Source organism: Bombus bifarius, unplaced genomic scaffold (genome assembly GCF_011952205.1).
Source record: "Bombus bifarius isolate JDL3187 unplaced genomic scaffold, Bbif_JDL3187 scf7180000008358, whole genome shotgun sequence".
Classification (NCBI taxonomy): Eukaryota; Metazoa; Arthropoda; class Insecta; order Hymenoptera; family Apidae; genus Bombus; species Bombus bifarius.
Window position 1 is genome coordinate 94,037 of NW_022884611.1, and position 25,874 is coordinate 119,910.

The following is a 25,874-nucleotide window of genomic DNA, read 5'->3' on the forward strand; positions in this document are numbered from 1 at the left end:
AGAAAGTATAAAAACCTAAAAAAGAACATAACGCACAAAATGATTTAGAAATGGAAAAGGTCAATTATTTAACATTACTTGTCAGCAAGGCGAAGTAATTTAAAAGTGCGATTTACAAAAGTTTGTGAACAAATTTGAGAGAATGGAGAAAGGACAAATTCAAGTAAAAGTACCTTAAATCCAATTTCTCAAAGAAGAAAATCAATTTCGTGAAACAGTTAAAAAACCCTCTGAAGAAACAGGTTAGAAGAGCTTAAAAGTGACGAAGTGTACAAGGAATAGGGGATAAAATTCAATTGTGTAACCGAAGCTAATTTCCTAGGATCGGGGAATTATTTCAATTTATAGCAGTTCACACTCCCCCGAAGTTTCAGGAAGGATAATTATCTCTGCCGGTCGTTGAAATTCGCCAAATCCAATAATAGGAACTTCAATTTCGATATTGTACCAGGTTCGAATGAGCGTAAAACTGCCGAAAGCGGTTCACCCGACGATGAGTCTGGAGTTCGCGGGAAGTTTGCCCTCCGGCTCTGGGGAACGATGACGAAGAATGATGCTAAAGAGGGTAGAAGGAGGGGAATGAGAGAAAAGAGAGCAGGAAGGCCGTATTTCGACAAGTTCCAATTAATCGGTGGAAAAAAGTCAAAAGTACTTTTACTTGCCCGATAGTGATATCCATTAGTCCCGTTAGTTGCCGATTTCCGAAAGTTGAGGATTTCGTACCGCGCCAGCCCGTCCCCGTGCTCGTCGAACTTTACCTCGCTGCCAGCAGTGTCTGAAACATTATACTCGTGAGTTCGTTTTTGTATTTCCAGAACGCGGAAGCTGAGAAAAGATACGATTTCGAACAGTAAAATACAGAGAATGTAGGGACAAAGCGATAACAGCAATTTAATCAATTTCGTGCTCCCGTAAATCGGCGTTAAGTTCGAGAGCGTGTATAGATGCATCTAAACACCGATTCTCGCTCTACTGCAGCCTATAATCATAGTTCCTAGTCGTACATTTAGAATTATTCATAATTCTTAATCTTTCTCCTTTTAGTACAATTACGAAGTGTGAGCGAAGTTTAATGTCTCTCGATAAAATCATTTTCCAAGAACTCTGTTCTGTATCTATAAAACAATTGGCCTCTGTCCGAGCCTAGAAGTCAGCGTAGATCTTAATAATTAGATATGGAACACAACCAAGTCTGCTTCTGGCCAATTATGTTATATGAATTTAAAACAGATGTAAATGTAAAACTACTTAAAATTCTTTTTCATCTCTTTATCCTTAGATCTGATACTATCTGTCTGCCACCATTTTTAGTCGTTGAAAAATCATTTAAATGGAAGGAAATATAAACAGATAGTCAAAAGACACGTATGTATCGCCGTTTTTAAAACAAAATCAGCTGCTTTCTGTGAAAATCTATGGTATAAAGACACTTGTAAAGAAGTGGATGTTCAAGAAATGAAATTTTTGTACGTTTGTCCTAATACGTTTTGTCTTAATTCGATGATTAGAGATTACAGTTACGTTTATAAATTTTTATCTATTCGTCGAGCCGTTCCGCGGAACGTAGCTGTTTCTTCCACGCGATGTTCGGTGGTTTTAAGAACAGGATTAATACCCCGTTCAGGAAGGAGAGATTTTCCTCTGTTGCCTGTACATTACAAAACGTTTTATCAGGAATCGCAGTTTCCGGTACATTTTCTTATGTTTTTTCTCATATCGCGATCCATACGCTACATTTAGTTTCACGAAAAATGGTTTCGGTAGATTTGCACAACGGATTTACGCGGCCAATGCGACGATTTCATTTGCATATTGCATGTTCGTTTCAGTTTTAATATATCCAGGCAGACACGATCACGGCAATGCGACTTTTAATTATCGCACTTCCGCTTCGCGTAATTGACATATGATTGTGCTTGCCTCCAACCTTCGTCTCTACCAGATAACTCGATGGAAACTAAAATTATACATATATTTCCCTTTGCGTTTTTAACACGATATAAAGAGCGAGGAATGCGAAAACTTTCCAACGACTCCCGTTTTTTATTAACAGCGGGAAAACCTTTTTATTCGATGTAAATTAATGTTGGAACTGATTGGCATCTTTTGCCTGATATTTTTTTTATTATATTAACTCACGATGATTATAGATAGTACGCACGTAAGCACTTTCGTTCGTGAAAGCTATGGGAAGCTTATAATTTCGGAAGAATCATTCTTGATTAACGAGAAACGTTTGAAATCGAGATTATCTGATCTTCCTCTGGTCTTATTCTAATTGTAAGCGGCTCGCGCATTTTTCTTTCCTCGATGCAGGCAAGGAGTCGATTCAAGGGAAATAACGCGAAACGTCAAGCATGATAAAGATTTTGCTAATTCTGCAAGTTGTACGGAAATTAAAGATTGCGGTAGCTTTTAACGCTCAAAGCAGTCAATTCGCAATTTTATTACGTAGAGCAAAGGTAGCAAACGGTGATCAGCCGCGGAAACGCCTAATGCATTCCTTCATTAGCTGCACGAGGCAAATTGTAATATCAGCGTGTATCAGATTAGGTCAGACTATGGCGTGTGCCCCGCGTACCACACGTTTGTTTCTTCGGCCCATAACTCAACCGCATACAGCTTTGCCACCTAACAACTGGAATAATATTTCTCCTTGGTGACCAGTCTATATTCCTGACTCAATTACTGCCACGCAATTAAAAATCAGCCATGCACGTACAACAAAGTCACGACTGATACGCATCGAATCGTAAAATCGACACGCTATGGCATCCCATCGTTCACTCTAAAAATGAACGAGCATTCACGGTCTCGTTAGAGAGTCTCTAAAACATGTAATAGATTCATTTACATGCGCATTAAAAAAAAAAAGAAAAAACTAGAAAAAAAAGAAAGAAGAGAAAATACAAGAGACAAAAATACAATTTCTTCCGATCCATTTTGTGGTACGGGTTGTAATCTCCGATTCATCCGGTCGCCCGTGGCGAGAGAGCTCGCCGCGCGCGGATCGATCTAAAACGTGCAAAGTCACCGAAACCGGGCCATTATTTCCTGGTCATTTCGTAGAAATCGCCCTCGACGTGCACACGTCCACCGAACGAATCGATAACGTTGGCCCCGGCCGCACCACCAACAGATTTGACTCGAGATATCGTTCGAACTCACCGTGATGCACGTGTACTTCATCGCGAACGATCACCGCGTCCGATCGTACGAGAGAAAAAAGAGGAAAATAAAAAAGATAGAAAAAAGGTTGGAGAACGTAAATCTATAGCAGAAAAACGGGGTTGAACACGAGGGTGATCGCAAAAAGGAATGTCGAGACGCGAGAGCTCCCGCATTACCTACTTTGTTCTTTGAGGCTGATGCATCTTTAACATAAACCTTCGTCACGCATTGGTTTGATAAACGGGGAAAAAACAATGGCCTTGGACTGCACATTTAGGATCGATACAGCACGATCCCCTTGTGATACTACCTCCCTCCACTTTTTTTCCAGTCTGTCTTTTTCTCTCTTCTCCTCATTTCCGTATTATCAAACCCTCTCTGTTCTATCTCTGTACTTGTCTGCCGCTTTCCTCGTACGCCTGTCACCCAAGCGTCACGGCCGCACACTAGCGAAAAATTACGAAATCACGATGTGATTCGTCTGTTCTAATCTTCGTCCCTGTTTTTGACTTTAAAGCGACAGTCCGTTAAATCGAAAGTGCAATTAATCAGAACTGAAATAAATACAATATTCTGGCTTTTACCGATGAATTTTGGAAAAGAAACAGGAGAAATAATAACAGTGAAATAAAATAAAGTTTTATGTATTGTAAAAGCGCGTTTTAAATCATCGCAGTTCTCCGTACGAGCATCCATGCGTGTTAATAGAATTTGCTTCTAGAATGTAAGTTTAAATTTTAAAATAATAAATCATCGGTAAATGTTTACAGTTATCGGCAAATACATTTATCAGTATCACTATGTACAGTTAACGTTAATTATTTGATCATGTACTCATTTATATTCGTTGACTCCGAACGACTTACCAACTCCCTTTCTATTTTCGTTTTCGCCATTTTTTTTTCATTCCTCTGTCTCTATCACAGTGTGCTCTTAGGATAAAAATTTGACACGATCCGTACTTTGTCTGGAATTGAAACGTCCCTCACCCGCCTCGTTGAGCAAGGCATCGCGACGCTCGTATCAATTTCAAGTACGAAGCAGCTAAAATCACCGCAACCTTCGTTCTCTAGTTCGCGTTTCCACCGGCCACGCCAAAAATTCGTTTCGCCCATACCCATGTCAGGAAATCTGAATCGAGGTACGAGGCCAGAATGAACGGCACGGCGCGTTCGGGCTTTCCGTGTTCGATCTAGGAATGCATTGGTCTCTGGAGAAATGCCTGGAATAATTCAGTCTGGTCCATTCCACGATCCTTGCAAGCCTTCGTGCGGTGAGAGGATGATTTGATACAAGAATAGTGTAAGATATATGGATCACCGATTTCGTTAAATCTTTGAGCGCTAATACATTTTATCACTCTGTTCGCAACAATACTATGCGATTCAGTTCCGAAAACTATGCGGATCAACGCACTTTTGTAACTCTTGCAAACGGTTGCAATAAATTTTCGATAGATTAACAATTTCCTTGATAATCTAGATTAATTATTTGTATGGTAATAGCAGATATCCTGATACTTATGAACATCGATGTATATGAGTAAAATGATTCGGTCATTGTTATCCGAAGGATTAAATCCAAGACTGTTTTTGTTATGTTTATGTCAGTTCATATAATAGAGAAAGCAAAGATCGTGATCGGATTGACGGAATACTGGTAACCATAAAACCTTCGCTGTCGCACAAGCAAATGCCGCTATCTTCCCGGGAAAGTAACCGATAAAACTCAATCAAGCGCAAAATGCTCCGATTATCCGCGAATTATCCATCGTTCTCAAAGCAGGCTGCCAAGAACCGTCAAGGTCGGAAAAATTTCATATCGGCCCGCAGAACCACGCCGCTGTGAATATATTCGTTCTGCCGCGTTTATTGTTCACCGGGGTCGTCGATATTATCGGTTTCGCGTTATAAAGCCTGGCGCGAATCGCGCGTTTATTGCTCGCCTTGTTGCAAGGGGAAAAATTTAATACGCGAATACCGGAATACGGAATCAGAGGTGAACCGTTGAACCAAAGAGGATGAGGGATGCAGGCGTAATATATGTATAATACATGCACGATTCTCAAATATAGCAATATGTTCTAGCGCATTGAAAAGCCCGAGGCAGTGACAGAAGGCCGTGCAAAATATCGAATTCCGCCTTTGGAGGCCGTTTGGGTTCGCTGTAACTCTTGTGCATGAAAGTGTGTAATTCGAAACTCACCTGTAAAGGACACGTTCAGCAGGTAGTTTCTATAGAATAGGGCTCGGTCGTAGTTGGCCATCGCGGCGCATAAACCGCTGGTTTTCGTGCACACGTCCCTCTGAAGGTTGTGCAGTGCCAACGCGAAAGCGTACACGGCATCCACGACGAATTGAACCTTCGACTCTTGCTCATATCCGGTTTCCGAGGTCAGTCTAAGCTTCAACGAGCACATGGTGCTATTTTGATTTCCTACGAGCCTGATATTCTTTTTGAGAACGCAACCGAACACTTCCTCCCAGTACTCGCTGAACCAAGGGTTTCGACGGTTCGAGTCCGGAGTTAAGGAGGCCATGTACTCGTCGAAGCCTGGAATGTTCTCCGACTGAAGCTCCACCGTGATAGCGCCTTCAGCTTCTTCTTCGAGACCCTCTACGAGTTTGATTTGACGACCCCAGCCATCGCTAGCCAGCCACTGAAACGGTTGACTGGATGCTGTCATGTTGGATCTTCTGGCCGCTTCGAGGATTCCTCTAGCGTCCTCTGCGCGGGTAAACAGAATTACAGCTCTGGCATTCGGTTTTTTACTCAGTCTCTGGATGATATCGTCGAATACACGATCGTCCGCGGCGCTAGGCACTTTCGCCGCTACCGCGATGCACACGTTACGTTCTGTCGCTTCCCTGGTGAACACCTCGATCCCGTATTCTCCGTAGCTACCCTCGGAGTAGACGGTCGAGACATAGGACCAATTTGCACTTTTCACCACATCCACCAATGCGATCGATTGGAATGTGTCCGGAGGCACCGTCCTCGCGAAATAGTCGAACCTAATGGAGAGATTAAACGTGGATTTTCTTCGTTATTTCTGGAACAATTATCATAAAATATGCATATCGATGGATATATAATATTATATATAGTCTTGGTATAAGCCTGCGTCCCTTGAGGAAACCTTGCAGATATGAATCGTGTTCTTTTGGAGGATATACATATGTATACTGCGTCTTATGTTTTATAACTGTAAAATTACTCTAAAATTTCGAATTCCTAGACAGATGGACTACGAGTATGCAAACTCGAATAGGTAAATTTATCGAAAATGGAAAAGGATCCACGCTTTACTAAAAATTATTGTTACAATGTATCTACTATAAAGTAATTCGTTCGTAAGAAAAATTAATTATGCAACGTAAAGGTTAAATTTTCGACTAAGAAAATCTTATAGAAAGAATGAAACAATTTTGCTTGGTACGATTAGCAGAATTTGCAAAAGAGAAAGTTCAAAGTTACCTGGTCTTATCGCTAAGCGCCTTAGCGGTAGAAGCAGGCGAGATCTGTGGAATGTGAAACAACCTCAGCAAATTTGCCACTTGTAACGACACGGAGCTATAGGAACCTCCGATAACGCCGAAGATCGGCCCAGCACTGGCCGTCTTCTTCACCCTGGGCACGGATTTGTCCGCACACTCAAGCACGCTGATGTCCAAATTAGACAGAGATGCTCGAACAAAATGCAGACTCTGGTTGAGCGCGTACGTGTCTCTGCCACAGGTGTCAAGGATGTGTACGCCCAGCGTGATGCCTGGAAGTATCTTCTTGTCTTTGTTGATCTGATCCACGGCAAACAGCATCGCCTCGAGTCGTTGCACGCCTCGATTGTAGACGCTTGGCCCGCAAGAGGCGCCGCCCTTCTCGTGCACCGGAAACAGTCCTCCCAGAACAATGTCGCCAGGGATCAGCACTGCTTCCCGCTCGCTGTGCGCCTTCGATTGACTCAACACCGATAGCTGGTGCAGTGATAGCAGCAGAATCAACATCTGAACGAAAGGCTGGCTCATTTTAGCCGGCTTGGACTTTGTCTACTTGTTGCGCGGAGCTTGCTGTTTGCTCAAAGATCGAAGCATTTTATGCCGCGTTCTCGTGAGAAACTTCTTCTGAACGACGTTGACGAATGTTTTCTGTCCGATTTACGATTAATTGGATATTTCTTTAAAGTCGATTCCTCGATTAGGATGGTCAAGGTGTTTCTATAAATTCTATGTATTTATCGGTTGCTCGGAACTTAACGAGATTAGGTTGCCGTGCTTGAAGCGCACTGTAGAAAAATCTTAGGTCGATGATTTTTTAGGCCTTCCGTGGTCACCAGGTTTCATTTGGACATCTTCTATTTACACGTTAAAGGCAGTCCTTGGACGATCCTTAGATACGGAATGATTGGTAGTGGCGAAATAGACGGATCCAAAGTTGTCTGATCGCTTTCGTATGTTCCTTCGTTAATACGGTTTCATCAAGAGTAATCCTAGCTATGATTTCATCCATCGTTTCCTCGAGCATCTTCAACCTTTTGTTCCTGAGCCACCGTCCCGAAAAAGCCCGGCTCAAATCTTCGTTTATCCTCCTCGCCTTCAGCCTGAAGTTCGCGTAAGCAATTTCGATATTAGTGCGTCAGGATTTGGAGGAAAGCGGAGAGGATCACCGGAGTACCTACATACATAGTTTATCGATCGTCCGAAGTCATCAGCCGAATGTGTTTTATTTTCCGATCAGACGACCCGGAAAAGTGCTCCTTCGTCAATTTCGCGACACGCATCACGACTCTATTTCGACGATTCTCCGTCGTTCAAGCCATTTTCTGCTTTCCTAGGTCATTAGGGGACACGTGTAACGACGACCATGAGAGCTTCCGGATGTAAGATACGACTTTTCTCTTCTTTTTCAAGTAAAAGTATTGTTCCTTTTAACGGTAGACGATTTCGAACGGTATCGACGATTATAATACTTATAAAATTATCGTCGAAAGGATCAAAATGAAAGCAAGTATTGTATAAGTAGACAGGTGATTTTTTATACAAAGTAGCAAAAAAGCAAGTCTTTATCCACCTATACCTATTTTATAAAAAAGCACACTGTAAAATTTTTATGAAAAAATATGAATTATTAATTTTCACTGTCTTGGTAGTTCTAGTACGAAAATAATTATGGATTTGATTATTAGACAGAAAAAGATTTAACGGATCCTGCGATATTAATCATATACGTAAATTCTTAAAAAGCAGAAAGTGAAAAGACGGCTTATATCCGGAAGTTTCGAATTCAGATCTGGACGAACTAATTGAAACGTTACGTAGTACATGGTACCCCCATCGAGAAGACGTGCTAGAGGGAAGGAACAAACGACCTTGGAAGACACGAATGTTACAGGTTCACATACTGATTTTTCTGTTCATTTCGAGGAGAAACCAGATGCATTCGAAGTTTTCAAAGGCAAGTTTCCCACGTACAACTGGAACGTCGCCGAAGCGAAGTCGACGAAGGAAGACGAAGGACTTTTGCAAGGCAACTTTCGAAGAAATCTCCAGCTCCTTTATTCTCGAATCCTCTCTTAATCTTTCAGTGAATTCTGATCGCGACAGGGAGACGATAAAAGTATTAATAAGTCGAGCCAGAGCCAAGAAAGATAGGATCGTGTCGAACTTCTCTCTCCGATGGAAAATTCCAAAACAGATTTACCAACCTTACTATCTTAAACTTTGTTCCAGTCGTGTGATCGCGAAAGAACGTGTCAACGACTGACACGCTTTCCTTTTTCCTACTTTTTCCACCTGTTTTTTCGTCGTCTTTCTTTTTCTTCTTTTTCATCACCGCAGAACCGCCGGCTTTCCATCTCCCACGCTCACTTTTCGCGTCCCGTTTCGACCGATTTAACTTGACGACCAACGCAACCAAGCCGACTGCTATTTAGGACGATTTCACTTTTACTTTTTTACCGGGAAACAGAGGGGTAGCGAGAGACTCGGCGAGCGCGTCGCTCGCAGCCATCGCAGTGGCTGCGAAAATTCTCCGGGTCGACGTTGCATGGCTCGGGCTCGTTAAATTTCCCCGGCTACGTACTCGTTAAGCGGACTTAATTTCACGGAACTCTAACAAGCGTGACCGTGCTCCCGGCTTTAAATTCGAAAGCCCTCCCACCACTTTTTTTTACTCCTTACCTCACTGACCCAGCTGCCCGCACTTCGTCTTGTTCGAATCGCACGATTTACCAATTACCACTTTTTCGCCAGTATTGTCTTCCTCGTGGCTCTCCATCTTGTTCTCCAAGTAAAACTCTCAGAAGTTTGACTAATATTACAGTTGTTTGTCGAGGAATGTTTATTTATTTGTGACTAATTTAAAGGAATGAAAATCAATCGACCTGCTAGAAATTTTGGGCCACCCATCCACAGATCAGGATTAAATGTATAATACTACTGCATTGTTTTCTAGTGTGTATCTAATAAGGCATTGTTTCGACATTTCGATAATTACATAATCCAGTAATTGGAATATCGATAACGTTTATCGTGTAGAATAGTGTTAGTAACGTATTGTATATGTAACTTGTTCGTAGTTATAGTGTATGTTTTGGTAGTATAGCCCGGGAAAATAGTGAGAAGTTATAAGGGAAGCGTAAGATCGAAGAGTTCAAGTACAAGTTTCATCGAGGTCGCTGGATGGTCTACCGACGGTGAACAAGCATCATAAGCGCTTGCACTCTAAGCCATGTGGCGCCGACTTTCCAGACGAATACATTGTATGTAGAGGACTTCAGTTCGCGCGAAGTAACCTCGATCCAGTTTTTATTCTTCGATTTTAGAAGCGATACTCCTTCCAGTTCGAACTCTGCCAGTATACTTAACACTGGACCTTCCAAATCTGTCGAAATAACAAGCTTCAATTTTCTTTATCGCTCGAAACATTCAGAACCAAAAGAATTCCCCGTCGCTCTATCCCATTTAATACCTTGAAAAATCAACGCTCAACGAACTTTGCGTTTCATCGATCGAATAACAAAGATAAAAAGGAGAAAAGGAAAGAAGAAAAAAGAAAATAAGGAATCGAAAGCAGCGACGACACGCTTTATCCGGATGCTTTCGGGTCGTTTTGAGAGAAACGGCCACGCTGTAGCGGCGTAGCGGCGCAGCAGCCGCGCATTTTCAGGGTTCAGAGAGAAGCGGGGCTGTACTTTTAGCCACGAGATGGACGTCCAAATAGAAGTGTGCATATCGAAAATTTGTCACGTCGCGAATGCGCGCGCACTGCAATTCACGAAGTAAATGGGAGTTTTATGCAAACAGGCTTCCAGTTCTCCGGCAAGTGCCATCCTCCATTTCTTCGAGCCACCGACGCTCTTTGTTAACCGCTCGCGCACGGCCCACTTCTGTCACGGGTACGACTAACACACACGATCCCTCTAGACTCTAAACCACCTGAGCGACATTCTTATCTATGAAGAACCCAAGGAGAGCTAGAAGAACGGACCATTTATCTCTCATCCTTTATCTTACGCGAATGGTAAACTCTTATTAATCTTTCAGGGAAAGATTCTCTGTACCTTCGCGCGAGAGACATCTTCTTCTCGTTTTTCTTTTGTAGCAATGGAACTTTCAATCATCGTAGTAAGGTTATTTACGTTAATAGGATATTTCAATCCAACTGAGCTATTCGCGTTGTAATTCGCCAAATTCAGTTATGCACAATTTTTAAGCAATCTAGGTTTGAGAATAGGCTATTTAACTCGTTACCAGTGACGTGATAAACAGTGAAATTTGAAAATTTGAAATAATTTTCATTTGTAACAAATTATAGAACCCATACTTTCAACACGACATTTTATCGCAATTCTCAAAATCGCTCCCTTTCGTACAAAATCATCTGCTCCGCCCCATTTCAGTATATCTGGAACGAAAGAGGAAGCAACCATTTTCCACCGACCACCTTTGGCCCTTCCACATGGAGACCGGCTGGAAATTTCAAACTGTGTGTGTCTCGGTCGAAAGGGAGGCTGGACTTTCTCAACCCTCATCCTCTCTCCTCTTTTTTCTTTTCTCTCCGTTGAATATTCCGGAGGTTGAATATTCACACGCGTGTTTTCGTATCCCGATTCGCTCGATGTACTTTCTCCTCGCACGGAACCTCCACCACCTATACACCTCATTCTCTACCCATCCATCCACCTCCCTTTTTTCCTGTTTGCGTCTGTCTCGCTGGCTTTAAATAAAAAGGGAGTATCTTCCCGTTTTCCCCGTTTAGAGTATCGACCAAGCGTAGGTGCAGTTCGCAACCACTCGGGATATTTACCCGAAGCTTTCACGATTCCAGCTGCCTCCGATATTCGCGCCTATCCCGCCCTTTCAATTTGGATACATCGATTTTCTTTCCCCCTCCCTTCTCCAAAAGCTCGAAAACCCTTTCTTCCTTAATAACGAAATCTTCGACGAAAATTCGCCGCAAATTTTATTTAGAGAAGGAAAACGGTGCGGTTTACACTCTTGTAGAGGTCCGTGAAGTGGTCGGGACAAACGAAGAAAAACGGTATAAATGATAAAACCTTTCGTTTAGGGGAACTATGAACAAAGTTGTACTCTAACAGAGAAATTTGTGTGTTTTCAGCACGTTCATTGCGTCTGATTTGACGTGCTACGGTATCCACTTGAATTTTTCTTTAAAAACGTTGGTAAATCGGTCGCGATACGTAGTGACTTCAAAGTTCTTTACGGCCAAAAGATTACTTTGACGTGCGTTGAGAAAGGGTCCGGTGTAATTCGGACCGATGTATGCGAACCATAGAATAGCTGTATTTTCGCGTAGAATCCCTTGGTTAAATTGCCAACTAATTTCGAACAGATCGAGACAGCGCGATTTTGGGTGGGAGAAATCTCGGGGTGTGCCGAGATTCATGGGATAGATTAGAGCGATACCGTGTGAAAAATTTGTCGAAATAGCTCGAAATAACTGTTCCATGTTCCACCTTTCGTTTTTCAAGAACTAGAAAGACTAAAATTTAATTATTGGAAAAAAGAACGAAATAAAAATCCAGTACTTGTAATTGCGAGTGAATCGAATGAGTGTTTACAAAACGAACGATGTGCTGCGCATTCTTGAACACATTATAGCAGAGTAGATATAAGAAACGTGTATTTAACCTCAACCTATTAAGGATCAGCGTTGCGTTCGTTCTACGATATAATTTTTTCCTACACAATTCAGGTTATCCAGTTCTGTTTTTTAACGTCGTCTGAAATTATATTCGGACTATATATTTTATACATTTGTAATTATTTAGATCATTGTAATCATTTGGATTATCGTACTGTGGTACACGTACTGTGGTTTAACGAAGCAATATATAAATTACTTCACTTACGTTTTCCAATAATGTTACGTTTACACAACTTTTACGTATCATTCGTGTACTTGGTCCTTAATGGGTTAAGTACAAGTTCACCCTCCGATTCGACGTCCATTATTTTCTTAGTTTCCTTCCACGAATTTCCGAACAATTTCCTTCGTTGTCTGTATCACGAAAAGATAGGTCGCCAGATGTTCTTTCCCGAGCTGTGCAAGAGAGACGCAGATAGAGAGGTGGGGAAAAAGATTTCTCGCGAAAAGCAATCTCGATTGCTCGCGTGTATCTTCGAGGCCGACTACGGAAACGTTCGATCCGCTATCGTCTGTGTATACATTTATGTTCACATATGTGTGTATGTAGAACGTGCGCGCATTAGTAGTTTCCTGGGCAATCACGGGCCGGAAGTTACCCGCAAAATTATTAGTCCGAAAACCGGATACACAGGCTCGATATATGCGATAGAACATCGCGTCGCATCGCGTCGCGTCGCATCGTGGCGAACGGATACTCGGCAACTACAAGGGGCAGAGTTCAACAAGTTTTGCGAAACCAGACGAAAAAATCGTGGATTATGATGGAATTTCAAATTGGCTCGATCGAAGCGAGGAGTAGCGAATTTTCATGTCACATTGGACACTGAGTAATTTAATATCCAGAAAATATTAGTTCAAATCTCTGGATATCGCGCTATTAGATATGGGTATTATAATCTTAGACGGAAGTGTTGATTAGGAAAGATCGATAATTTAATGCACACGATTTATAAAGTCAATTAAGATAAAAAGCTCGCGATGGAATTTTGTATTTGATCGAAAGAATTGAAAGGTGAAACATTGGATTTGTCACTTCGACATTCTTCCGGATGTTTCAGAATGGTAGATAAGGCAGTAATCAGAATAGTACACTTGGTAAACGCGATAAATTTCATGCTAAACTTGTTTATTTCCAATTTTGTGAATATGCTATTTAACCACTCGAAACGAGGTGATTATTAATTCAAACACGAGATAAATATCAAGACTACTATACATAACGTATTATAATAATACCTATAGAAGCGCTTCAAAGTTGAACTACTCGTGAATTTACAGGTATCCAGACCTGCAGAGTCGAAGAATAGTTTTACTTCTCTCTAAATGAGGAATCTCTTAGTAAGTTGAAAAGAGGGAACCCCTGTTCGTTACAATAATCGCGTAGCATCATCCTGTCTGTCCTTTTTAACTATTCTCCGTTGTTCCTTGGTCGAATTAGTTTCCTTCAAAAGATAGTTGGGAGCAAGCGAAAGCATTGTTGTCTCGCAAAGCATTGTTTCCGGCGATTCTGGCGTTTACGCCCCTCTACAACACAATTGCAACGATTTCACCGAGTGAGAAAGGGGCAAAGAACAAATAATTTCGCATTTCCTACGCTATCGCAACCGTATTGCTTTTTCTCGGTTCAGCGTCGCTCCAGCTTTTAGAAAACTTCTTCTAGAAAAGTTCTCTTAACGTTTTTACGGAAAAACATCCCCTTTCGTACAATCTCGTGCTTGTCGGTCAAATTCTTCAGAGATCAAGACGCGTGTCTCTGATCTACCCCTCGTTGATATATCAACGATTCTTGATACATGTCGTCTTTATCGGATGTCGTAAAAATCGAACAAGATTCGAAATTGTTACTATCATTAAAACTTGTATTCGTGCTACATACTAATTTTTTATCACGTGTAGATATATTTTCGGTAAATAACGATATAATCATGCAACAGTTGTATGATATTAAACTGCTAATGCATAACTCATACAACAGGTATGATGCCTATATTCATAAAAAATTTCTATCAAGTGTTCAAATACTTTCGGAAATCACAGGTACTTTCGTTTTACTTGCTTACATCGACTGCTCCATTCGTTTAATAAAATTCATGTGTTTCCGTTAGTTTGAGACAGATCTTCGATCACCTACTATCGGTTGTCGTAATAGCGTAACAAAGATTTCGATATAACTTTTTGAAATTCAACAAAATGTTACAATTAATAAGAGGGACGATTGCCGCCTCGTCATCGTCGCTTTATTTTACAACTTTTATATTTAACCCCTGTAGAGCGTCGACGGAAGAACGTCTACGGAAGTAGCATTTTCTATTCGAAGCGCAGGGCATGCGAAATAGTCGGCATCGAATTTTCAATGGAGCTCCTGACGAAAGATCGTTTGAGGATTAGCAGCCGCTTTCATGGCTGAAATGCGCAGAATTAAATATTCCTTAGACTCGCTGGTTTTACCTCTCAGCGTCGGAGAATCTGTATATTGCATAAAGTAAATCGGGTTTTCCGTGATTTGATATTCTTGAGGCTTGTTCCCGGTTCTGTATCCTGTAGACCTGGATAGACCGTCTGAAATCATAATGCCTGCACCGAATAGCTAACAAGCTCTATTAGAATCACTGACAAAACTGTTCTAGTTACGTGTAATAATATACTATACCTAACGTTTGAAATCTCTGTGAGATCGTACTCTATTAAACCATCGTTAAACTGTTTGTCTGTTTTCTTCCGATATGTTGAAAAGAATATGAATTAATTCGAACGAACGGAGGAAATAAAAGAAATCTGTTGCTCGAGAAACTAAATGAACAGCCCGTCTCGTTCGCCGCCAGAAATTAGCTAATTCGCTCACGTACCGTGAATAATTGGTGTGCGTAAAGCAGAACGCTTTCAAGTCGTTGCTCGATAAACATCAGACAGGTGTCTGTTGCATATAAAGTCTGGCTCGAGCTCGGTTCGCGATTATTGAACCACTAGATCGTTAACAGCTTCGAAACTAGTGACGCACCATGTGCGTCATCTGAGGGAATTCTTTATCGGTAATCGTTATCAGTCAGTTATAAAAACAGTTGGAGGTATAAGATCGCGCAGAAAAAGTGTAGCAGAGAAATTAAAAATTGTGTAAAATTGAAAAGTGGTTAACGACTGTAAGATAGAGTGAAAAGTGAATAATACGTAAACAAGACCGTAAGAACATCGATATGTCGGTTTCTGAAGATTGTCTTTAAGCTAGAGATCGGCCTAGGGTGGGTTAAATGGCAGTTCGTGTCGACTCGACCGCTCGAAATCGTATGTACACGTTCGATTTACGGCAGAATTCCATTTATCTGAATCCATCGAGGGATTCAGATAGTCAGGGGATTCAAACAGTTCGTATAATTGGAATTCATATAATAGAAGTTTCACTGATTCCCCATGATTGCAATTTTTCGAAAGAGTTCACTTTTGGATAAGTGGATTTCGATCAGTTGGAGTTTATTTAATCGGACGCTAATTAAAATTTTGTTGAAATAAATAAAGTTATTAAAGTATAATAAAAATTCTGTTATATAGTAGAACTCTGCATTGAGATAAGTGGAGTCAATGAGCAGGAATTAGTTTAACCGAGCAGTATCTGATATTTCGTTCCAATAAATGGAGTTCAGATAAATGGAGTTTCACTGCGTGTTTCTCCGGACGAAAAGCATCATTTTCTTCGTAAAGCAGCCGGCCCTCAAGTTCGACGGCCGTACTTTTCGCGCACCCTGTACAGATCCACGGTAGCCGATTCCAAATATAAACTTTCCGGTCTTCCTCTCCCAGTCGTTGATTAAAGGGTATTACTTACTCGGTAGTCGTACAAGCTCGAAAAGTCGACCCGTTTTCTTTGAGCGTGAAGCGAGAACCGGTAAAGTGCTGTTCCTCTGTTTCTTCGCCAACCTTTCCACGCCACACCTCTCTTTTTCTCCGTTCCTCTTTCTTCCTCTGATTTCTTCTCTACCTTTTTTTTCTACTTCTCCTGTATTGCCCGGTCGCTACGTCTGATTCACTCTGCCTCTCCCTCTTTTGTACCTTCAACTTGCCAGGAAGATTCGAGTTTCCGCGATACGGTCCAGCACCTTCACCTTTTTCTCTCTTCCCTTTTCCCTCTTCCCCCTGTCGTTCTGTTTCTCTCGCTCTATCCTCCTCTCAGCTCCACCCCAACCCTCCTCTTTTTCTCATATCACACTCACTATTTCTCCTCATCCTCGTTTTCGCTTTTAGTTCCGCCACCCTCGCTCTCTGCACTCGGCAACCCTTCCCGCCTTTAATACAGCAACCTCCTCCTTCTCTAGGCCACCGACGTTGAACCACCCCCGACAACGTCCTCTTCAAAACTCGCTACACGCGCAACACTTTACCAAATGAGTTCTAATTCATGCCACGTTCCTTGTCGCTCCCTCCCCACCTGCCTCTACTCTTTCCCTCTCTTTCTATCCATTCCGCGTCCTTTTTCTCGTTCTGTTTCACATTCGTCTTCCTCTGTCTCACCCCTTTTTTCTTTGAAGTACCCGAAGCTCTCTGCTACTCCTTGACTTTTCGTTCCTTCCACTCGTCGACGAAGGCGCCGCTGCTGTTCATTTAGAGACTCACCCCCGTTTACGATGTCGCGTCGCCAGTATGTTGTTTCGCCAACGTTTAACCTCGGCTCTTCGTACGCGCGCGTTTATGAATCGCGTTGTCATCCACGCGATTCGACGTCGTTCGTCCATTGAACGGCTCAGAGTCCGTTACCGGAACGACCACCCTCTTCTTTGTTTCCACTCGCTGTCTCCTTCATTACAGTCGCTCTTTCGCCCTTTTGGTCACTCTATCTCCCATCGCCTATTTGTACGTTCGTGGTATTTGGATTTCGTTATCCCGTTTAATTCGAGCGTTTAACCGCTTGATGGTGCTCTTTCGGCTTGAGGGATGTCGCTACGCCTTCTGGTGCACGTATTTTTGGAACACGAACAAGTTGGACACGTGTGCCGGGAGATGATTTCACCGAGCGGACTCGGAAGAGAATGCAGATGGATTCTACCGCTAATTTCACGTTTTCTTAATCCCTGGTGGATTGAGTCGTCGACGAGAAGGAATAGTGGCCTGTTCAGATCGGATATAACAAGCGCGTGAGGAAACTGATCTGGAAACGGTAGAACTATGATCGCACCGACTTCTAATTGGAAGGCTTTCGCGACGCTACAGCAACGGGATTCTACCGTAAAGCGGACCAAAGACTTTCGATCGACGCTAGATGGAGCGAAGTTTCCGGATTAGCCGATCCAATTCCCCAATCGCTCTGTAACTCGCGAATCGATATCGAATCCGCTGCCTGGATTCTGTATAACGCGGTTAAGATTCGTCGCGGTTATTTCAATCTCGAGACCCCGATGGTGCCAGGCTTTCCCGGGCATCGGTTAAAAAAAGGAGGGAGCGAAACGTCGTTTCTCGGACGCGATATTAAAGCCCAGCGACGATGCCGTGATGGTACGGTAATCGAGCTACAGAACGTACCAAGATAGTCAGTGCATGAATTGCGATGGTTGTCTGTAACGTGGTCTAGAATCCGAGCAATTGCTAGAATGTCGATTAATCCAGCATCGAATGTGGTAACGGTGTTTAGCGGACGAAACTGGAAAGGCTGTATCCGCGAGGAGACGGATCTTCTTGTCGCGTCTGTGGTCTGTTTGCCTTACGATAGCGAATCAATAGCACCGCTTACCGCCCCTCAGCTTCGCTCTCGTTATTTGTGCAATCGAGTCTTCGACTTGTGGTGACCTTATCTTCCGTAATAATCGTCTCGAGCTCGTGCTGCTCGTCTACCAGCTCTCTGTATCTCTAGCTCCGTTTCTCCACCGTTTCGCCATTCGTAGGGACGTCGGGATTATTTCTCCGTTCAGCAACCTCCAGTTCCTAGCGAGCGATACCTCCGTTTTCAGGGTCGCCCTCGAGAAATTTTGTTCGCTCGTCGCCTTCTGACACACATTTCCCCACGGTTATCGCGTGTCTGCGAGCAATAAAAACAAATCAATATCACCCTCCTCTTCCTTTCCTTCCTCCCCCCCCTCTCTCTATGTATCTATCTATCTATCTATCTATCTCTCTACCGACGTTACTGCCTGAGGATACTTATTTCACCCCCTTTTGTGGGCGCCGAGATTACTTTTCTCTTCCCAATTGTGCCTCCACCACTAGGACCTATCCCTTTATCTCCCTTCGGTTCCGGAAACTTTCCACTCTTCTCGATGTTCCTCTTAGCTTCCTTCTTTCCCCCTTCTCGATCACAGCATCCTGTTCGCCTTCCTGAAAACGATTCCCTTTCTTCGCCAGTATCCTCTTTATTGCCGGCCTTGTTACTATTTTATCAGTCGGTCTCTGCGTCATCGGGACAAGGTCTCTGTCTTTCTTACTGTCTCTCCTTCTTTGTCTCTTCTTGCCTGCCTCTCGATCTCGAAACTCGACATGCAGTTTCATTCTTTTCTTCCTTTTTCTTTCATTATTACGAGTATTATTATCATTGTTGTTGTTATTATCCGTATCGGCGAATCCCAGTAAATTTTTCTTATTATCCTTGGTAAGAGCTCGTTAGAAGGCTGATCGATCAGCACGACATTCGATGAAAGACTGTAACGAAAAGCCCGCGTTTCATCGTCGAGGGGTACTTACGATCGTTTGCCATCCGATGCTAGTTTAGACGCCAAGTATACGTAATCACCACATCGAATGCTCTTTTCACGACTAACCGATGATTTTAGGTGGCAACGACTATCAAAGTTAGTTTACATTTGATTTTCACGGCACACGAAATGATTTCGGGCTGTCGAATTCTCCAAACCTAACATTCGTGCCTCGATTCATCTAGAAATCGTGCAATTTTCCAAATTTGGCTATGGGGATGGGTATTTAAAATGGTATTCGAGAAGATGGTACATGAAAGAAAAGCTCACATTATCTTATGCAACAGTTATTGTTTCTTTGAAGTCGAAAAATAGTTTGGACACACCTTAACTGCACTTGAAAAGATATTTCAAATTAAGTACATAACTGATTCATACCAGTTAAGTGACGTTAAGTTGCTTGAATTTAGATAACATAGCTTATCTAAACGAGGCTTGAGAGATAACTCTTTGTTATTTATGTTTCCTGATCTTTTTCTAGCATGGAAAGATCAAGATTATTTAGAAACATTTAACGCAATTGTTACGCTAATAAAATTGTATTCTTCCATCGTGTAGAATGATAAAACTGACGAATTTTAAGAAAATAACATTTCGCAACACAACAGGCTACAGAAATAGTAAAATCGGAAATTCTTGTAGGCAAAATTCAGACAAATCTTATGCAAACGTCGTATAATACGTTTGTTAATTAAGATGCAGTTGCCTAATATAATGTTAGAGGAATTATGAACAAATATAGTACTGCAAGAGTAATACACCGAGATATCCCTATTTTTCGATATAAATACTAATACTGACTCGTTATTGTGATATTATCGAAATTGTTGTGAATTTCCCGAAGTGGCGGTTGAGAAAAGTAGGCGATACGTGGTGTATGGTGACAGATCTACGAAATTCTCACCAATGAGTTCCAGGCTGATCGTTTTGACCGGCCCGACAATTCTCGAGTTAATTCCATTGAGAATATACATAACATAACCCGAAGTGGAAAGGTAGAAAGATTATCTATCCGACCAATAACATGAATCTTCTTGCCGGGCCCCTCTTTTCCGTTCCAGTCTAGGAAAAGCTTCAGAGAATCGACTCCGGTGGCTCGATTCGAGGAGCAATCTCCGCTCACGCCTACCCTCAAAGGATCTCTGTGCCGAGCGCAGGCGAAAGGAAAAAGTTTAAACTTACGACCCGAGGGGTGAGTCTCGTAGAATTCCAGCATGGAACGATCAGACGTGTAACGAGCGAAAGAGAGGAGAGAAAAAAAAGAGAAGAAAAGAGGAAGAGGAAATCCAAAGCGGTTGTTCACGGGTTTTTTAGTGCGGGTTAGCGTTATCGTGCCCCGTCTGAAAACTCTTTAGATGGACGCTTAAAAGCCTCGGGTACGAAAATTGCCGGCTGACCTAAATAACGATCTCTCTATTTCATTCATTGCGCGGCGCGGAAAAAGCGCTGGCGACACGCAGTCGACAACGACGCCCGACGCGACGTTCGCCACCGCTGCCGCGTCGGTTTCCCTCTCTGTTCGGAAATAATTAGCCCCGGACCGCCGCCGCGTGCAAATATGATGCGTATCGAATCGATAATTCCTTCCCAGTGAGAGGAGCACGACGTGTTTACCACCCCTGCATCGTAGCCAAATTCAGATGCCAAGGAAATCAGCCGGAAGGGGTTGAATCTTCGACGATCCCTCGATCAATGGTCGCTTCGCTCGATCGGCACGGTCAAACGTTGCTTCTTCCTATTCGAATTGCCTCCGAAGCGATTACCGATCTATATCGAAAAATCAAAGACACGATCGTCGATCGATCAGCCTCGCGATTCTTCGTGGATCCTTAGGTATCGCCCGTTTTCTTACGAGTCGTGTCGAACAAAGTCACGCCTAATACCTTGGAAATGAAAGAACAGCGCGACGGAAAGAGAGATAGGTAGAAGGAGAGAGAATGCTAAAGGTTCCCGTTAATCGCGCGCGTCCGATGGTTTATGTCTAACTTAGAGATTTAGGTAGACCAAGGTTATCCGAGGCGGGTGGCAAGGATCGGCCTCGGTGCGACATGCAGCCGCGAGAAAAGTGGCAACGATCGAATATCTTGTCCTTGACGGACCTTGTAAGCCTTTTTTCATCCGACGCTTGGATCCCTTGCTACTTACCACCTTTCGGATGATCCTCAGATATCCAGGGCTTTTCCTCGACCAGGCGGAGGGAAACTGTTCGGTGATTAACTACCAGCTACTGCCGATCTGTTCACGCGAGAACACGTTCCCTACTTCCAGTAGCAGAACCACTTGTACCCCGAGATCGATTCGCGAACCACCCCTTGCACGTGTAGCAGAGACTCGATTCACCATCAACGATTCGAAAATCCCTCCTGCGGGTGTACTTTTGCTTACCTCCGACAGGAAGATCACAAATCTCGAGAAATCAAGCACGAATTCCTTACTTTATCTTGAACCACGCGGTGACGCGTCTCGAACAAACGAAACCAGGACGATCCCACTAACTCGACCGCTCGACGACGAATTATACCAGCTGATATTAGGCGTGGAGGTCAGGATACTGGTCCAGAAGGGTGCATCCGAGATTCGAACGATCCGTACACATCGTGGTCGTGCCCTAGATTCGATCAACCCGGTCTGAACCCGATCTTTCGTTCGCCTCTTATCTCATCCGTTCCGCGAATCGGTAATCGAGGTGTTAAAAGGGTTCTCGAGGGGGTTGTTTGGCAACATGACGGGTAAACGTGAAGCGACTACGCGTCGTGGTTGCCGCCACAGCACGACTGGCCGGCCGGCCGAACTACCCTCACTGCTTTCGCCCCGTATCTCCTGCCTGCTTTTCCTCTTTCACTGGCGCGCGCGCTCTCTCTTCCCTTCTCTGTCTCTACTACCCTCACCACCACCGTGCACCCCTCTTTCCCCCATTCGACGATCCATCGAGCTGCTATATATGCGTTTCGTTTCGTCCTTTTCCAACTCGATATTCCATCGCCTTCTCGCATCCCCGAATTTCCCGTGACTTTTCGATTTTCCGCGTGACGTTACGTTGCTTGCAGTTTCAAACGTTTCCGTCGTGGTCACTTGGAACGTATTAAAGGTAATTTGCGTAGAAATTGGCGTCGTTCCTATGTTAAAGTCGTTTTACAGATTAGAATCGTTCGTTTCCAATGTTTCAAGGTTTACGAAGTCAAATTTAACTCTTGGACATTGCTACATCGTTTTTGGTAACGTTTTGCGTTGTGCGAGTTTTCTTTTGACATCATCTTTCGGTAATGATGTCGTAGCGATGTTATTAGCAACCATCTTTTCTACCTCGCATTTAATATCGAATTGCATTTATTTAACTCCAGCGATTTCTAAAATAAAAATGAAATTGTATTAAGATGAAATTCCTTTCTAACAATAATTTTCAAGGGTTAACACGTTTTACGACACACAATAATATAAGTTTATCCTTTTATGTAAATTCCCTCGATAATAACGCAAATCCATTGTAAACCTTTCAAATCGATTTACAGGAGAAGTCGAACCAAAGATGCGACACGATGCGTAAGAAAGAAAAGAAACGCGAGTTCACCTTGCAAACACCTCTTGGTCGTACACATAAGCCCCCGCACTACCGATAATAATTAATTCAGCAAATTGAACACTCATCACAGCAGACGTGCCGTGTTTGAACACCGTGTTAACTCGCCGCTGTAACAATATTACAACAATCATCGCATCGGTGATGACGAGTGCGTCACGTGCGCCTGCAAATTATAGTAACACGGCGTAATTCACGAGACACGATGGATTCTCGTCTGGAACGAGCAAACAGCCCGGATCGATCGCGATCGCGTGTACTGTCTCAAAAATACAGACGTCCTCGAGACGTCTTTGGACGCCGCGCCGCGCAGCGCCAATGGAAAATTTAAAAAAAAAAGTCGTTAGCTTTTAAGATCGTAAAAAGCTACGAATAAAACGTTGTGTATTTTATTTCTAAAACGGAGCTCGATCGGGCCACGAAAGGGTTACACCGAGTTATTTTTACGCTCGACGCGTTTCTTCGTGGCACAGAAGGAAGAAGGAGTAGTGGTCTTTCAGAAATTCTCAGTTCGTGCATCAGTAACAAACATTGCTCGGTGTAAATTTTCTCGCGTGCTCGATCGAACGACGAGTAGCGTCTCTTCGGGTGCACTCGCGGTCGGAAGTCGAGAGGATCGAATCGTACGATGGTTGAACCGAAATGGCCATCGTCGATCAAGGAACATTAGTTACATCTGGACGCAACTATGAGGAATTACGATCGAATTATCAAAAAACCTGTCAACAATTTTCAATATAATCGTCCGTTTTTCCGCAACAATGACGTTTTCAGCGAATGACTTCCCACAGAAACGATGAAAGCAACAAACGCTCTAATCTGTCTCGGAACGGCACTCGATCTTGTTTGCAGGTTTTTCTAAGATGGATGAACACAAAAGAAGCTATATACGATTCTGTCCTTGGTTGGTGCCTTCTGGGCCGTTTGCACACGCGATAGCTTAAACAGCGTCTTACACGTGACATGTCGAGAAAAACGTCGCGTCGCCTGCAGGATTTATTCTGTAGCCAGGATAAACTGCGTTGGAAATAATACCTTAAACGCGGTGCAGCTTTCACGATGGCACGTCAAAAAGTTTGACAACGACGGCACGATGCATTAATTAAAATGAAATCCTCGGTCTGGCACGGCCAGCTCGGCTCCTCTAATTCGCCGGATATTCCGGTCCAGCTCCTTCAACGTCCGCCCGGGATTCGAACAATCTCCTTAAACGATGCGGAAATTAGCAATGAAATTATTATTAGACACGTAGAGAGAGAGAGAAAGCACTCGTAGAATCAGTGGAATATTCTAAGAGAGATGAAATGGCAGGTTTTTCGTGGAAAAATATCGGGATAAGATTAGATACGTTGGATTGAAAAATTTTAGTAACGTAGTTGCTAATAGAACATTACTAACATTTTATTGGAACATTACTGATAACGTTGCTATGGAACGTTACTAATAATTATCAGATTACTCTATCAAAATGGATAAAATCTTAATATCATAAAGTAAGATACGATTATTTAGTCAGTTATAACATCTTAAATGTTTTAACACGTTTAACATTTATACTTTAATATCTTTCATATTTATGAGAATATATCGAATTAAATATATTCCATTTACCCGCATTTTCCTCTGCCTTAACCGTTTCATAGACAATAAAAATTAACCATGGGAGTAATAATGATTATTTCCATTAATTAATTAATTAATGATGATAACCTTCTAATACTCTACTATCTACTGTTCACAAATATTTTGCCCATTTTTATGAAGTAATCTGATAACACTTTCTTCATATGGGTAAGCATCTACATCTAGTCTCTCCAATCGATATTAGATTTTCATCCTTGCAGAACGAACTCGCATAGCCGAAGTTTCGTTTCGGCCGCCTCGTTTCCGCAAACTTTGCCAATCTTTCACGGTCTCTTTACGCGAGAGCGGTTTTTCACCGAGCGAATACCCATGAACAGCTGCGCCAGGTTATTAATCAATCGTTCCCCTGACTCGACGAATTTCACCAGTTTGTTTTAACTTAGCGTGCACTAATTCGTACACATTGGTGGCCCCCATTCCACGTAATCGCAGGGGTCATGTATTTCGCGAACGATTTATTTTCTTTCCGGTTGCCTTTCCCCTTATTCCACGCGGCCATTCGCTAGCCAGCCATTTCACTATTTTACCTAGAATAATGAAACTCCAGATTAATCCTATCAGTCAGAGTTTCGAGCGGCATTTCGAAGCAACGTGTTCTTCAACTGGTTCGATGTTTGCGTCCAATATGAAACATAAACAATGTTATTGTTCTCGAGTCTCCTAAGAAGATAAAAAACAATCTTTTTGGTGGAAAAATATATATTGTGTGATGAATACGATATTAAATATTGTGAGTATTAGAATAATTTATTTTATCTTCTAAACTAAATAAGAGTAAAAAGTTGAAACAAAAGTAAAATTTAAGCCCCAACTTTAGTGTGATTGAAAAAAATGAAAGTGGCAGAAACTCCCGATTTGCCATTTGTTCTACGTTTAAGTGTTGAACAACATAAACGCCAAAATCAACAAATATACATTCTCTGTTTACCAGAAAAATCTCCACTTCCGTTTGGCACTTTCGTCATTTACTATTGCAACTCCTGAATTAGCAGTTCGATGGAGATCCACCTATCGAACGGCAGAGACTTTCAATTAGCGACACAGTATCGACTCGTTACCAAAATCGGAAGTGGAGTCGATTTATCGATTCCGTCAAGCTAATATCGCGCAAAACTATTCCGCGTCTCACATCCTACGTGTCCGTTGCATGTTTACACGCTCGCCGTTCGGACAGAAATATAGCTCAACTAATGAGTCTCTCTGTTCCTAAAGAGAATTGCCGTTGTTGCGACAGCGATCTCCGTTGGTGAGCGTTCAATTCTACATCCCCAATCCTGTCTATTTCGGGTATCGATTTCGAATGACCTTTGCTTCATCGATCCTCGGTTCGATCGGCGCATTACAAGATGGCGGATCGATTGCCAGTGAATATGACTCCTTCACCACACTCTTCATCCGTCAATCAAACCACAATCCGATCAAAAAGGATCTTAAGGGAGAGAAGCGTTAAGAACTCGCCGTTAATGTCCTTATTTAAGCTGTACACCGTGATTACGTCGGTCCGCCAATATTCTTGCATGACCTAATTTCCGTCCCACTACCCACTCTCTCCTACCTATCACTTCTCTCTTCTGTCACCCTACCCCAACTCCCCAAGACAAGTCTAAACACAAGACCGAGTTATACTTATTCTACAAATAATTATC

General features: G+C 42.6%; 1 protein-coding gene across 7 annotated transcripts in view; it reads right to left on the minus strand.

Annotated features, from left to right (window-relative positions):
- LOC117212702 (metabotropic glutamate receptor) overlaps positions 1-21,386 on the minus strand; it is a 33,274-nt gene extending 11,888 nt beyond the window's left edge. The window contains exons 1-5 of one of the 7 annotated variants that reach the window (XM_033457691.1): positions 21,153-21,386; positions 7,851-7,998; positions 6,649-7,768; positions 5,377-6,185; positions 663-775 (exon numbers count right to left, since the gene is read on the minus strand). In XM_033457691.1, the coding sequence (XP_033313582.1) occupies positions 663-775; positions 5,377-6,185; positions 6,649-7,196 (1,470 nt within the window). In that variant the 5' untranslated portion in view covers positions 7,197-7,768; positions 7,851-7,998; positions 21,153-21,386. Of the gene's footprint in view, positions 1-662; positions 776-5,376; positions 6,186-6,648; positions 7,769-7,846; positions 7,999-8,872; positions 9,463-16,156; positions 17,474-21,152 lie in introns of those variants that run through there. The other 6 variants (XM_033457693.1, XM_033457694.1, XM_033457692.1 and 3 more) reach the window with 6 other exon arrangements.
- Between the last annotated feature and the right edge of the window lie 4,488 nt (positions 21,387-25,874).